At 40.0% G+C, this 14,922-nt stretch overlaps 2 protein-coding genes across 2 annotated transcripts; both read left to right on the forward strand.

Moving 5' to 3' along the window:
- The first annotated feature begins 126 nt into the window (after positions 1–126).
- Positions 127–3,310, forward strand: LOC134059560 (GTPase IMAP family member 7-like). The gene is made up of 2 exons (XM_062516003.1): positions 127–133; positions 2,394–3,310. Exons 1-2 carry the CDS (start codon positions 127–129, stop codon positions 3,308–3,310), a joined length of 924 nt encoding a protein of 307 aa, XP_062371987.1.
- A 2,900-nt stretch (positions 3,311–6,210) lies between these two features.
- On the forward strand, positions 6,211–9,458 carry LOC134059990 (GTPase IMAP family member 7-like). The gene is made up of 2 exons (XM_062516562.1): positions 6,211–6,278; positions 7,427–9,458. Exons 1-2 carry the CDS (start codon positions 6,272–6,274, stop codon positions 8,683–8,685), a joined length of 1,266 nt encoding a protein of 421 aa, XP_062372546.1. The 5' UTR covers positions 6,211–6,271; the 3' UTR covers positions 8,686–9,458.
- Positions 9,459–14,922: the final 5,464 nt, after the last annotated feature.

Below are 14,922 nucleotides of genomic sequence, written 5' to 3' on the forward strand. Positions count from 1 at the left end.
AGGGGTGGAGTTTCCTTGCCCTCCACACATTTAAGCTCTGCACCACACATCACATAACCTGTGTTGTTTATTAGACTGTTTTTGACATTGACAGGATCCACAATTTGTATACTCAATACAACATCAATGGCGGGTGAGTGCTTTTTTTAAAAAAAAAAAAAAAACAAATTTACATGGTAAAATCAAAGTGCTGGAGTATTGTTGTGATTCACTTGTGTTGGCAGGGACGTGCACAGGGGGGTTGCTCAAGTTGCTCGGGCAACGGCCCAAATGCCCTTCTCGACTCACGTTGCCCTTCCGAGGGGAAAGAAAAAAAGTATCATATCGTAGCCTAAAATGGAAGCAGAATTTCATGTAGGCTTAGATGAAAAAGCCAACCAGCAGGTGAGACAGAGACTTTGCACTGTGATAAAGATGACATGACACTGTATAGGTAAATTGATTAATTAATCAGACTCATATTTTAGCCTACTAATGGCAATTTTTCATAATTTCATTACATTTAAGATGACCATGTGAGGAAAATGTGGAACAGGGGGAGGCACATAGGGCAGTTTAATCAAGGAAAGCTATTACTTTTTACAGTGTTGTGAAACTTTCCCACTAGTGCCATATCATCTGCATATATTGAATAATTTACAATTTAAATAGTACTAATTTACAGTTACTTATAAGTATTGTGTGCACAGAAAACAGGACAGGGGAAAGAACACATACTTTAAGAGCCCCTGTATTGAGCACTGTTTCATTAGAGGCCATGTCCCTGGCACACAATCGTTGTGGGTTGGTTAGGAAGTGCTCGGTCCAGTGCACCAACCCCCCATCCTCCCTCAAGCCAGCAGTAAAATCAACAAAATAAAATAAATACATAAGTATTGGTGTTTTGCAAATGTTTGTCATTTCGTGTTCGTCAGTCCCTCTATGAGGCTTATAGGCAAACTGTAAAGGATCAAGGATGTGGTAAGGTGGCTACAAAAAAAATGGAAAAAGGTTGAAATCCTTCTTTTTAGTTTTCTTTTCTTTAGCACAGAATAATGACGTTTCGACCGTGTGGTAATTCTTCAGATTCACTCACGGTCCGAAAAAGACCACACGGTCGAAACGTCATTATTCTGTGCTAAAGAAAATAAAAGAAAACTAAAAAGAAGAATTTCAAGTGTGCGAACCTTTTTCCATTTTTTATGATTCACCCTTGTTCTGCACCTTGACCTGGGATGTGCACAAACTTTTTTACTAAAACTGAAGGTGGTTACAACCCTCTCCATACATTTTGGATAAAATAGGAGTCAGGCAACCGGTCAGAAGTTATTACAATTCTTTGGCTCCAGGTTTCTTTGGCAGTGATTTGATAATTGATGATCAACACATATCCGGCACAGTACAGGTGTTCAGTAGGAGTTGAAATAAGTGAGTAAAAACTGTTGCTAGTTCAGTGGCGCATGCCTTCAGGCCATCAGGTCCCAGCGCTTTGTGTGGGTTGATTTTTGAGAGGCAATAATGCCAAAGCCATTCTTTCAATGTTTGCTAGTGAGCTCCCCCTGCTGTCAGCCAGAGAAATAAATAAAAATAGCAAGGCATAGCAAAGTATATACTGTAGCAAAGCATAGAGCGAAGCATAGCACAGCAAAAGTATTAAAATAAGAAATACTTTCAGTCAGAATACAGTTTGATATTTTTTGTTAAACTCCTTCACTATTCCTTGTTATCCTTTATTTCACACACTTATCTATTCAATCAAAGTATGGTATACAAGTACACACATATAAATCTCCCTTTAGTGCAAAACAAATTTCCCTCGGGGCAATAAAGGTTTCATTCATTCATTCATTTCCAGGGCCTCCTGGGAGCATTGCCAATTCCAATTATTTAACATCAGTCAAATTGGATCAACATTGTCATGAACACAGAACTCAAACACAAACAAAACAAGTAGTAACTTGTAAGTTGCACGCTCTCTCTCTCTCTCTCTCTCTCTCTCTCTCTCTCTCTCTCTCTCTCACTCACACACACACACACACACACACACACTTCACATTTCTTGGGAACTTTAATCATCCAGTTAGAACACATGCCTATTATGTGATTGCCCTGTATTTGAAGTACTTAAGCATAACTAATAAAAGTGTTTTATTTTGTATTTTGATACAGTGTGCAGCTAATGCATTTTAAAATACATTTTGATGTATTTTTGCCCATCCTTTCAGCTAGAGCAGCTGTAGCTGCCTTGCTTCTCAGTCTCACTTCTCACGCTTCGCGGCGGTCATAAAATAATAATATGGATTATGGTTTTACTTGATCTGGGGAAGATTTATTCAAATATCCAGACACCACTGAGTCAGCATTAAAACCCCACAATGGAAAATGTAAACTGTATTTTCTCTTCTGTTGTTTAGATGAACTACGGATTGTGCTGCTTGGCAAAACTGGCGATGGGATAAGCAGTGCTGGAAACACCATCCTGGGTGGGGACTTCTTTGAGGTGAAATGCTCACCGGAGTCCACTACTCAGAAATGCACCGTCCAGTCCAACAAAGTCAACGACAGGCTGATTTCCATCATCGACACTCCCGGATTTTTCAACACCTGTTTGAAGGAGGACGAACTGAATCATGAGATTATGAGGTGCATGACTGAGTGCGCTCCGGGACCGCACGCTTTTGTGATAGTGCTCCGGCTTGGAGGATACAACGACCAGGAGATAGTTGTGGTCCAGAAGTTTCTTGGGGAGGAGGCATTCCGGTATGCCATCATCCTTTTCACTTTCGGGGCTGAAGGAATTGATGCTAATGAATATAACATCATTGAGAAGGTTGTGGCGACTAATGGAGAGTTAAAGAAGCTTGTGGAGAAGTGTGGAGGCCGCTGTCATGTCATCGACAACAAATACTGGGCCGAAGCTCAGGCGGGCTACATGAGCAACAAGACGCAAGTTGAAGAACTGCTGAAAACTGTCGACAAGATGGTTGCCATCAATGGAGGAAGCTGTTACACCAACAGTGTCCTGCAGGTTGTCGATGAGGAGATAAACGAAGAGACAGCTCAACTCCAGAAGAATGAGAACAAGGGCGAGAAAGAAAACAGACAACAAGCTAAGGAGAATGTTCTCAAGAATATACTCGCAGGTATGACCGGGGCCATTTATGGTGCCCTTTTTGGACTTGCAATAACTTTTGTGACACCAAACCCTGCGCTCATCATCATTAAAATTGTCGAAGAGGCCAGGGATGCAATCCAAGTGGCAAAGAATGAGGAGACCATTAAAAGTGCTCTATACGAGGTCATGAAGAATATCAAGGTGAAACTGAATTAATCAGACATGGCCCAAGAAGCCAGAAAGTGTCACTCACACTTGATAAAATGTTTTTTTTTTTTTTTTTCATTCAAACACACATCTGCAGAAATATTTTAAAGGGTATACCTTTTCTGGAGATACGCAATATACATGGCATGGCATTCTAATACCTCCTAGTGCCTTACAATGAATTGCATGAGATACAGTATACTGTACTTGCAGTTTTTTTTCAACTGTTTACACTCAATCTTTGCTTATCACACAATGTCCTTCACACACCATAACCTTACACTAAATCTGCAAAAACATACACTAATTCCCGGTGATTGACACAGTTTTCACAACATAATACACTACTACACTCAATTTTCTATCTAACTCTAACAAGAAGTAGCTTTTTTTCCAAACACAACCTATCAAAATGCCACACTTATTCACCAGTGATTCACTCTCTCTCTTCACATGTGTAAACACTCATTACTTTACTGATCACCATCCTATGAATAGATATACTCTAGGTATAAATGGCTGTAACACTCTACTGTGGTTTGCAATAAAATATACAATAATAAAAAAAAAACATTTGCATAAAGCCTATCCACTTTACTTTGCTATGAGTATTAAAATGATAGATCAAGGGAAATTTTGAACAGATAAAAATGTGTGATTAATATGTGATTAATCGTGAGTTAACTAGGACATTCATGAGATTAATCGTGATTAATTTTTTTTAATCGATTGACAGCACTAGTATAAACCCTTTCAATCTGCTCCCAGAGGATTTTCGATTGAAATGTTCAGAACTAATGCTTATAACTTTGAGATGAAAATTAATCAGACTTTAGCGTAATGTTCTACCAAAAAAAAATGACTTCAGGTAAAACGTGTCTTTTTTTATTTTGGTTTGTCCCCGAGTTACCATTAGCTCAATGATTTTTTTATTTTTTGGTTCAACGATTCCCATGACACCTTAACACCGGGGCACATGAAGCTTGGTGGGCGTATAGCCCCAGTAGACTTTTACAGAAAAAAATTTGTTTGGTCCCCGGGGGCCACTCCAACCCCATGCTGGCCTGGCCCCCCAAAACCCCAAAAAAGCAGTTTTTCCTAAATAACTACCTGAACCGTGGCAGCGAGGATGACAAAATGTGATTTGTGATTTACATCCCCATGCTCAAAACTGAAGATGCACTAGTAACACACACACATTCAGAAATGCACACACACTGACATCCACACACACACACACACACACACACACACACACACACACACACACACACACACACACACACACACACACACTCACACACACTCGTATACACAAAAGCAAACTGACAAATGCACACACTAATTTATACACATGAGCTTCATGAGTAGGATATATCTCGAGGGCTGAGAAGCAAAGGGACATTTTGGTCAAAATTGAGTTATATATATAACCTGAAAGCTCTTGATGAGCTCTTTCTAGCTGACACAATTATAGAAGTAAAATATTTATAAATATAAAGTTATTGAGCAAAAACCAAAGGTCTTTAACTGTGAACATATAGAAGCAGTTAGATTTGTTTTGGCTCTCCTGTAAAGTTGGTGAAATGTTACTTACGCCCCTTTGCTTCGCAGCCCTCGATATGCATATAAATTGCACAAATGAGATACAGAAAAGTTGACGAACATCATATTTCTTTTTGTGGAGAGAATGTGCAGAACTGAGCGGTCATATTTTGTACCGCCATGAGGTACAGTACAAGATGCAGATACAGTGTATTTGTATTTTAATATAATGTGAGCTGAAGCATAAAGAACTGGAGATGAAATATTTGTAGCTTTAAAATTCCAGGTGAAAGAAGTAGAAACATTATGTTAACTAAATTGAGATCAACTTATGAAAAAGTAAAGGCTTTACAGTAAATACACTTGAGGTAATATCATGTTTACTTGACATGGAAAGTTCATTTGTTTTGAATCATTACAAAATAACTTACACTTGTTTTCTTTATCAATAAAATGACTTTATTGACTGTATTTAAATGTATCTAGTTCATTTAACTTGGAAAGAGTGATTGTTTGAAATACTTTAGAAATCACCACAACTCATCTAAAAATGTTAACAGTGATGCTCATTGAGCTCAATGCAAATCAAACCAGGATAACTGAAAAGAAACCAAGAAGTCCATGGAAATGTCTAGGTATGGTGAAGGGTATGTGATGATGTGGGGATATTTTAATTGCAAAGGCCAAGGAAACTTTATCAGGATGTATGGTATCCTGGATCCATTTCCAAAAAAAAATATTTTATATTCCTCTTTTTAGTCAACTTTAGCCAGGGGCAAACCCTTTTTCACAACACTATATATATATACAGTATATACTGTATATACAGACTGAAATATTACATGTAGAATAGATACATAGATATACCCTCACACTCTTTGTCATGACATTGGGCAGGACCTTATGAGGAGAGGGCCACATCTGCCTTCATAAGATCTCACAGCTGATGGTGTATGTCAGAATGAGAATGAAAACAAGCCATGAGGTCGAGACAATTATCCATAGACTTGCGAGAGGATTGTGTCAAGACTCAAATCTGGGGAAGGATCAAGAACATTTCTGCAACATTGAAAGTGCCCAAGAGAATGGTAGCCTCCATTCTCAAACGATTTGGAACACTACAAAAGCTGATATCTAACCAGGTGTAAGGGATAAGAGATGACATGGCATTTCATGTCACAGAAAGAAATGCATGTTCGAGGTCTTAAAGCGGCCCCGATGCACCGGCAGAGGGGCTGTTTCTCCTATTTGACATTACCAATCAAATATTATTTGCCGCGTGCGTACAGTTTAACACATTTTTGTTAGAAAGGGAGAGGCACAGGATAAACCAGTCCAACTGGTCCAACTCTCAAACGACCTCACTGATCACCTGTGTTTTTACAAGAAGACAGATTGCAAATTTTGCAGGGCGAATAAACATTCATGGCAGGTGAGAGCAACTTTATGAAACCTTAGTTTGTTAGTTTAATTTGAAATCTAACTGAAAACTGTTGAACCTTATGTTGTGATCCATGACTATATTGAAATTGTACCAACATTATTTTTAAAAAGCAATCAAAGCAGGGGTGTGGGATTCGAAATATACTGGAGTGAAGTGCTGGAAGTGCTTAGTGAGCTAAATAGTGTTGACAGTGGAAATACATCATTAATAATAAATTAATCTTACAGTTCGTAGGCTATGCATAAGTTTAGGCCCCAACGCAGTAGTCGACTAAAAAGAAGAATAAAAAATCTTTTGGAAATTGATCTTAATGCCTTAATTAAAAAAATTAGGACAAATCCAATTTTTAAGGACACCACATTTCTTTGTAATTGTGTAATAATGTAAGTGTTTTCTATATCACTTTATTCTCATAAAAACTCTCGGCGTTGCAATGTGTTTGCTTTTTGACCATTCTAAGAGTTTAGTTGAAACTGTGTGGTTAATGATAGAGTAAAACGCTGACCTTATAAACAGATGTTATCTGAAACAATACCTTAGAAACCTGATGGAGTTTGAACCACATTTGAGTAGCCTAGGCTCAGGTGTAAAAACATCTAAATACTAACCACTACACCATCTTGACTACAGCTTAAGAAAAGTCAACACTGTTAGTCTAACTACAATAAATGCACCATGCCAGTGAAATGCACTGAAGATTCACTTGGCTTTGGTCACATGACATACAGTAGGCATTTTGAATGAAGTTTCGAAGAAGTCGTCACATGCCATGGCTGTTGTTTCAAAGCAGTGTTTTGAAACACTTACGCTTGGAAGCCTCAACACTGATTTGTGACCTCTGTTTCAAGTGTCACACCCCTAATTAAAGCCTTCCAAGCAACGTTGCCTTGAAGACCAAAAGACCATATGTATCACAGTCTGCAATTAATACAGCACCACATGTTAAAATTATACTGAAAAAGAGATGGCCTGGTGCCAGCTGATTTGCATATCTGTTTTGTTTTTATATATGCAGTAGAAAGATATAACGTACAGCTGTAGCTGATAGCTGGATAGCTAGATAGATACATTAGATGATGTAGATAGATAAGCTTGACACACTTAACAATCATGCAATGTCTTTTTCTCTCTGAAAGGCTATGCTGAAAGAAGGATCTTGCTGGTCGGAAAAACAGGAGATGGTAAAAGCAGCTCAGGGAACACCATTTTAAAAAATGAATCTTTTCAAGTGATGTCAAGTCCGTCCTCATTCACATCCACAAGTGTGGCAGGGAAGAAATACTACAAAAAAAGAATTATTAAAGTGGTGGACACGCCAGGATTTTTTGGATCTGATGAAATTGAGAAACATACTGGTGATATAGAGAACACAGATGGGGCAGACTCGTCAGTTGACCAAAAACTTGCAATGGCAAAAAGTATAACTGAGTGCTGCCCTGGCCCTCATGCTGTGGTCATTGTGCTCAGAGTGGGAAGATACACAAAACACGAGATGGAAACTGTGGAGCATCTCATAAAATGTTTTGGTGAAGAGGTCTTCAAGTATGCAGTGGTTCTCTTCACCAATGGCCATGACCTTGAACGTAAAACAACCATTGAACAATTTGTGAAAATGAATGGCAACCTTCAGAAGCTTGTGGAGAAATGTGGAGGTCGCTGCCATGTTATTGACAACAAGCACTGGAACTCCAATGTATTTGGCAACCGAAGCAATAGAGTTCAGGTAAACAGGCTGCTGCATACTATCGAGGAGGTTGTGAGAGCAAATGAGGGCCAACACTACACAAATGATTTTCTTGTGATGGTGGACAAAGATATGGAGATGGAAAGAGAGAAGATACGTGAAGAGAACAAAACAAATCTGTCTGATCAGGAAACCATGGAGGAAGCCAAGAAAAAAGTGTACTGGAAAATAACTGCGGCGGGCTGTGCTACCGGAGTGTTGCTGGGCGCTCTGCTTGGGATTCCTGTGCTGGTAGGAGCTGGTGCGTACCACTTTGGCAAGAGCCTGAAGGATGTCCTTCTAGCCCTGTCCAAAGCAACACTAGCTGGAGCTGCAGCAGGGGCAGGGGTAATGGGAGCAGGGGCAATGGGAGCAGGAGCAGCAGGGGCAGTAGGAGCAGCAGAGGCAGGAACAATAGCAGCAAGCACAGCAGCCGAGGCAGGGGCAGCTGTAGGTCTTGGGGTTGTAGCTGGTATAACTGCTGGGGTGGTTGGAGGCGTGATGGTTGCTAGTGGTGCAGTAATAGGAGGGATTGTAGGAGCCAAAGCTGCTGGAGAGGCTCAGAGCCCAGGAGATGCTGCAGAGATGGCCAAAGATGCTGTCTGTGATGGAGTTAAGAATTTATTTTGCAAGGAGAATAATGTATATTGTGGAGATTACGGTAAAATCTGAGTATAATTTTTTGTTTGTATTATATGATCATGACAGTATGACCATGAACAATGGCGTGTCTCAGTTCTGTCTCCCTGTCTGATGTTGTATTCCATCGTCTTCTCCTCATGTTCCATCCTATTACCTTTGTTTACTTCCTGTATCCTGTTTCAGGTGTTCCTTTGTTTATCCTTAAAGTAAAGATACACATCCCAGGTCACATTTATACTGTATAGATGCAGGATCCAAGTAGGCTGCAATAGCTCCCATATCAGTTATCAGTTATTTTTTATGTTACGAGCTGTTTCCTCTTCCTCAGACTTTCCATGATTGCTTTTTTAATTCCACTCTAATGTTAAATATTGTTAACCAGCTGACAACTTCTCTGCTAAATGAGGCTGTACTTTTTAAAATTGTAGTTTATATTTTTAACTTTTAATAAAATGAAACCAGTCAATTGATCATTGCAATTACGTAATTCCCTTGTGATATGTAATAAAAAGTTTGACATGTCCAGGAATATCAAAACACATAGCAAAAGGCCAGTCAATTGCTTCCTCGTCAATTGCTTCGCAAACACTGTTTTGTTCCAGCCCGGGAGGTTGGGAACCCCTAATTTAAAGTAATGTAAATAAATCTTAGATCATCATACATCAGAATAAACATCTGCAGACCAATATCTGCTGGTACTTCATCATTCCTGTCCTGTACACATTACTCTGCATGTCTTGCAGTCTTTTTCCAGTTGTTTACAATTTTTTTTCTGAATGCGTAACCCTAACCGTGATTCTTATAGCACAATTTCTAAAACTATTCATACTTGTAGCAAAACCACTCATCAACCATTTTGGTCAAAATGGTTGATTTATTGTTATGGTTGGAAATTGATGGTGGATCAACCACTGAAATAATAATAAAAAAATAAAAGCAAGTGTTTGTTTTCAGATGCAGCCTATTAGTTCCTTAGTCGACATAGACATGCATTAGGTCTTGTGTGACTGAAATTGTTAACCAGTGTTGAAATAAAATGTCTGAATGTGTTTTCTGTGTTAAATGGTGCAGTGCCCTTAGGCTATAATGTTTTCCAAGAAACTTTTAGCCCATGCGCATGCGGGCCATTTCAAGGGTCTGGCAAATGTAAATGTAAACACACATAATTGGATTTGGGTCACTGGCAAAAGTAGATGTAAACATGCAATCAAAAAAATCGGATATGAGCACAAAATCTGAATTGAGCATATGCGGTCTGCAGTCTAAATGCAGCCTTAGAGCGCTCGTAAGAAGTTCTTAGCACTTAAGAGCTTCTTAACGAATCTGGAAAATCCGGCCAATGCGAGTATACGCATTGAATGCCCAACTTTGTGACACCATCAAGGGTGCAGATGAATGCTAATTGAGAAAGTAGTCAATTTCACATTACACTTATGAAAAAATATATGTACTTTCTAAAATGTCGATGTATTTTACATTGTATGTCTTCTCTTTAGTGGTAATCTTGACAAATCCCTTACACAGTAATTTTCTGTTGAATGGACTATACAGACAGACGATACTCCCCCTCCCAAAAACATGCTGCTGCAGGTATAGCATTCCTGCGGATAGAGAGACACGGAGGGAGAGAGGAAGAGAGAGAGAGATTTCTTTAGGAGTAGGGCAGGGGAGGAATATGGACATTTTTACCAGCCTTTTTTTTCTACTGGGAGGAGGCACAGCATAAACGAGTCCAACTGATCCAACTCTCAAACAACCCTCACTGATCATACTGTGTTTTTACAAAAAGACGGGTGGTAAAGTTGGCAAGCCGAATAAACTTTCATGGAAGGTGAGTGCAACTTTATGAAACTTTAGTACGTGCTCATATTTAAAAAGGAAATATCAAACTGAAGAGCCTTATGTTGTGATCTATGACTATTTTGAAATTATGCCAAATACATACTTTTGAAAAGCTATGAAAGCAAGGGTGTGAAATTGAACATATACTGGAGTGAAGTGCTGGAAGTGCTTATTGAGTTGAATAATAAATATGCATACATTTAGACTCCCATGCTGAAGTTGACTAAAAAGAGGAACAAAAAAATATTTTGGAAATTGATATTAATGCCTAATTAATTAAATCAAATTAATTTAAAGGATGAGGAATGAGGAAAAATTCAACATTTCAAATTTCTTTGTGATTGAATAATGTATCGTAAATAAATAGTAAATGTTCCCTTGGGCTTTGAAATTAAATAGCCCCACATCATCACTATCTCTCCACATCCTTCCACATTATCAGATATCCTACAGTATACTTACAGTATGTTGCCTGTATTTAAGGAAAAACATGTATTTATTTATGATACATTCATAATTAAGGCATTAAAAAGGCATTTCAAGGCATTTCAAAAATATTATTCATTTTGATTCCTCTTTGTAGTCAAATCCAGCAAGGAGGTCTAAACCTACTGTATGCATACCCCTGTAAATTACAATACTAAAAACTTTATACAAGATCTACGTTTTGTTAGTCATTTACTGATCTCCAAATGTATTTTGATCATTATGAGAGTTTAGTTGAAACTGTGTGGGTAATGATAAGTGACCCACACATAAGTTGACCTTTTGAACAGATCTTACTGTATCTGAAACAATATACAAACTTAACAGAGTTTGAACCATATTTGAGAAGCCTAGGCCACCATGCTAAACATGTGCAGATACTGTAGGTAGGTAGGTAGGTATATGGCACACATTTACAGTAGCACACATCTTCTTTTTCTCTCTGAAAGGCCGTGCTGAAAGAAGGATCTTGCTGGTGGGAAAAACAGGAGATGGTAAAAGCAGCTCAGGGAACACCATTTTAAAAAAGAAATCTTTTAAGGTGATGACATCACCAACATCACTCACATCCAAAAGTGTGGCAGAACAGAAATACTCAAAAAAAAAGTATATTAAAGTGGTGGACACGCCAGGATTTTTTGGAACAGATGAAATTGATAAACATACCAGTGCTGATGTTAAGAACACAGATGGGACAGACTTGTCAGATGACCAAAAACGGATGGCAGAAAGTATAATTGAGTGCCTCCCTGGCCCTCATGCTGTGGTCATTGTGCTCAGAGTGGGAAGATACACAAAACACGAGATGGAAACTGTGGAGCAGCTCACAAAATGTTTTGGTGAAGAGGTCTTCAAGTATGCAGTGGTTCTCTTCACCAATGGCCATGACCTTGAACGCAAAACAACTATTGAACAATTTGTGAAAATGAATGGCAACCTTCAGAAGCTTGTGGAGAAATGTGGAGGTCGCTGCCATGTTATTGACAACAAGCACTGGAACTTCTGGTTGTTTGGCGACCGAAGCAATAGAGTTCAGGTAAACAACCTGCTGGATACCATCGAGAAGCTTGTGAGGCAAAATGAGGGCGGACACTACACAAATCAGTTACTTACGACGGTGGAAACAGAGATAGAGATAGAAATAAGGGAAATAAGTGAGAATGAAGGTCTGTCTAATGAGGAAGCCAAGGAGCAAGCCAAGAAAAGAGTCTGCTGGAAAATAACTGCTGCGGGCTGCGCTACAGGAGCGTTGCTGGGCGCTCTGCTTGGGATTCCTGTGCTGGTGGGAGCTGGTGCGTACCACTCCGGCATGAGCCTAAAGGATCTCCTTCATACCCTGTCCAAGGCAACAATAGCTGGAGCCGCAGCAGGGGCAGGGTTAATGGGAGCAGGGGCAATGGGAGCAGGAGCAGCAGGAGCAGTAGGAGCAGCAGAGGCAGCAGCAGCATCTGCAGCAGCAGGGATAGGAGGCATCATGGTTGGAGGGGCAGGCACTGGAGTAAACATGGGAGTTGTCGCATTAGCAAGTGTAGAGGCAGGAACAGTAGCAGCAAGCACAGCAGCTGAGGCTGGGGTAGCAGCAGCAGCAGCTGCAGTGGGAGCAGCAGGAGCCGAGGCAGGGACTGCAGCTGCAGGTGGAGCAGTTGGGGTAGGAGGAGCTGTAGGTCTTGGGGCTGTAGCTGGTATAACTGCAGGGGTGGTTGGAGGTGTGATGGTTGCAACTGGTGCAGTAGCAGGAGGGATTGTAGGAGCTAAAGCTGCTGGAGAGGCTCAGAGCCCAGGAGAGGCTGCAGAGATGGCCAAAGATGCTGTCTGTGATGGAGTTAAGAAATTATTTTGCAAGGAGAAGAAGGTATATCACTACAAGCAAATCTGAGTTGTATTTTTGTTGTTGTTGTTGTTATTCTTTTATTTAATCATGACAGTATGAACATGTAAGGGTCTAGTCTCAGTTCTGTCTCCCTGTCTGTTCAACTTATAATAAGATTAAACCAGTCACTTGATCATTGTGAATTAACTTTAATTCCCTGTGATATGTATGACATGACACATGTCCAAGAAACTATCGAAACACAAAACAGTAGGCCAGTCAGTTGCTTCTTTGTCTATGTATTTCTTTCTTTCTTTCTTTTTCTTTTTTTGCAGACCGTTTATGTCCATGTTGGGAACCCTTAATTTGCAGTACTGTAAATAAATACTTAAATCTTACACAATATCTGCTGCTGGTACTTCATCATACTTGTCCTGTACACAAAGCTCTGCATGTCTTACAGGTTTTTTTTCGATTGCTTAAACACAATTTTGCAATTTTTTTATCAAAATACTTAACACAATTCACAAGACCACACCGCAAAATACTGTACCTCATATAGGCCTAGGCCTATCCTGCAAAATGAAGCACTGCAACCAAAACAGCATAATAGCATAATCAAAAATGTTTTCGGTTTTTTTGCACCAAATAGCACAGACTTTCATATTACCAGATTTTTGTCTAACCAACTTGTAAGGCCATTCTTTTGCATTCCTGGGGCAGATAAGGCGAATGCCATATGTTTTTATTTTTACAGTAAAGGCCGGATCCAGGATACTATGCATTCTGATGAAGTTTCCATTGGCCTTTGGAGTTCAAATTACTCCACATCATCACATACCACATTTGTGTGAGCAGCCGTGGCCTACTGGTTAGGGCTTCAGGCTTGTAATCGGAGGGTTGCCGGTTTGATCCCCGACTAGTCCACGGTTAGTCCAGTCCAAGTGTTCTTGAGCAGGGCACCTATTCTCTCACTGCTCCTCGAGCGCTGCTGTTTGGACAGGCATCTCACTGCTCTGGATTAGTGTGTGCTTCACCTCACTAGGCCTTTTTCCACTAAAAACGAACCTGGTGTTGAACTGGTGCCTTTTAGAAATCTTTGAACCGTGGTGCTATCTAGTGAACCAGCCCGCATTTAGACCAGTTCTGAACCGAACCAAGGATGCGTCATCATCAATGGGTGGTGCACGCAAAAGCAAAAGTTAATGAGATGCATAAACGGGAGAATGATATGACCAGTTGTCCCATAAAAACGGCAGAAACGCTATGTCAACGTCTGCAGTGTAATGTTAGTTGAATCGTTTTGTTTACTCATGGCAACAGTTGATATGGACGGAAAACTCATGCTTTTAGGCTTTTCCCCACTGAATGGCACAATGACATGCCCACTCGCAAGAAAAAACAAGTATTTTTTTGGTTCGACTTCCGAACCAAGGTGCCACGTTCCGAACCGGCTTTTGTTTGGTGGAAACACGACAAACGGTTGAAATATTGGTTCGCGAACGGAAACGGAGCCGGTTCTCTGTCGGTGGAAAAGGGCCTACTGTGTATTCACTGTGTATTCACAAAAGGCGTTTTTCCACCAAAAACGAACCTGGTGTTGAACTGGTGCCATTCAGAATTCTTTGAACCGTGGTGCTATCTAGTGAACCAGCCTGCATTTACACCAATTCTGAACCGAACCAAGGATGCGTCATCAACAATGGGTGGTGCATGCAAAAGCAAAAGTTGATGAGATGCATAAAAGGGAGAGTGATATGACCAGTTCTCCCATAAAAAACGGCAGAAACTAGCTGTTTAAAATGCTAGTCAATGTCTGCAGTGTAATGCTAGTTGAATCGTTTTGTTAACTCATGGCAACAGTTGATATGGACGGAAAACTCATGCTTTTAGCCTTTTCCCCACTGAATGGCACATTAGTAGTATTAGTATTTTTTACTATTATTAGTTTGACTTCCGAACCAAGGTGCCACGACGAACGGTTCAAATGTTGGTTCGCGAACGGGACAGAGCCGGTTCTCTGTCGGTGGAAAAAGGCCTAAATTGGGATAAATGCAGAGACTGAATTTCCCTCACAGGTTCAAAAAGTATTATATTACTGTTCACCATTGGCATTAGCCTATTGGCTA

Source organism: Sardina pilchardus, chromosome 16 (assembly GCF_963854185.1).
Source record: "Sardina pilchardus chromosome 16, fSarPil1.1, whole genome shotgun sequence".
In the NCBI taxonomy this organism is placed as follows: Eukaryota; Metazoa; Chordata; class Actinopteri; order Clupeiformes; family Clupeidae; genus Sardina; species Sardina pilchardus.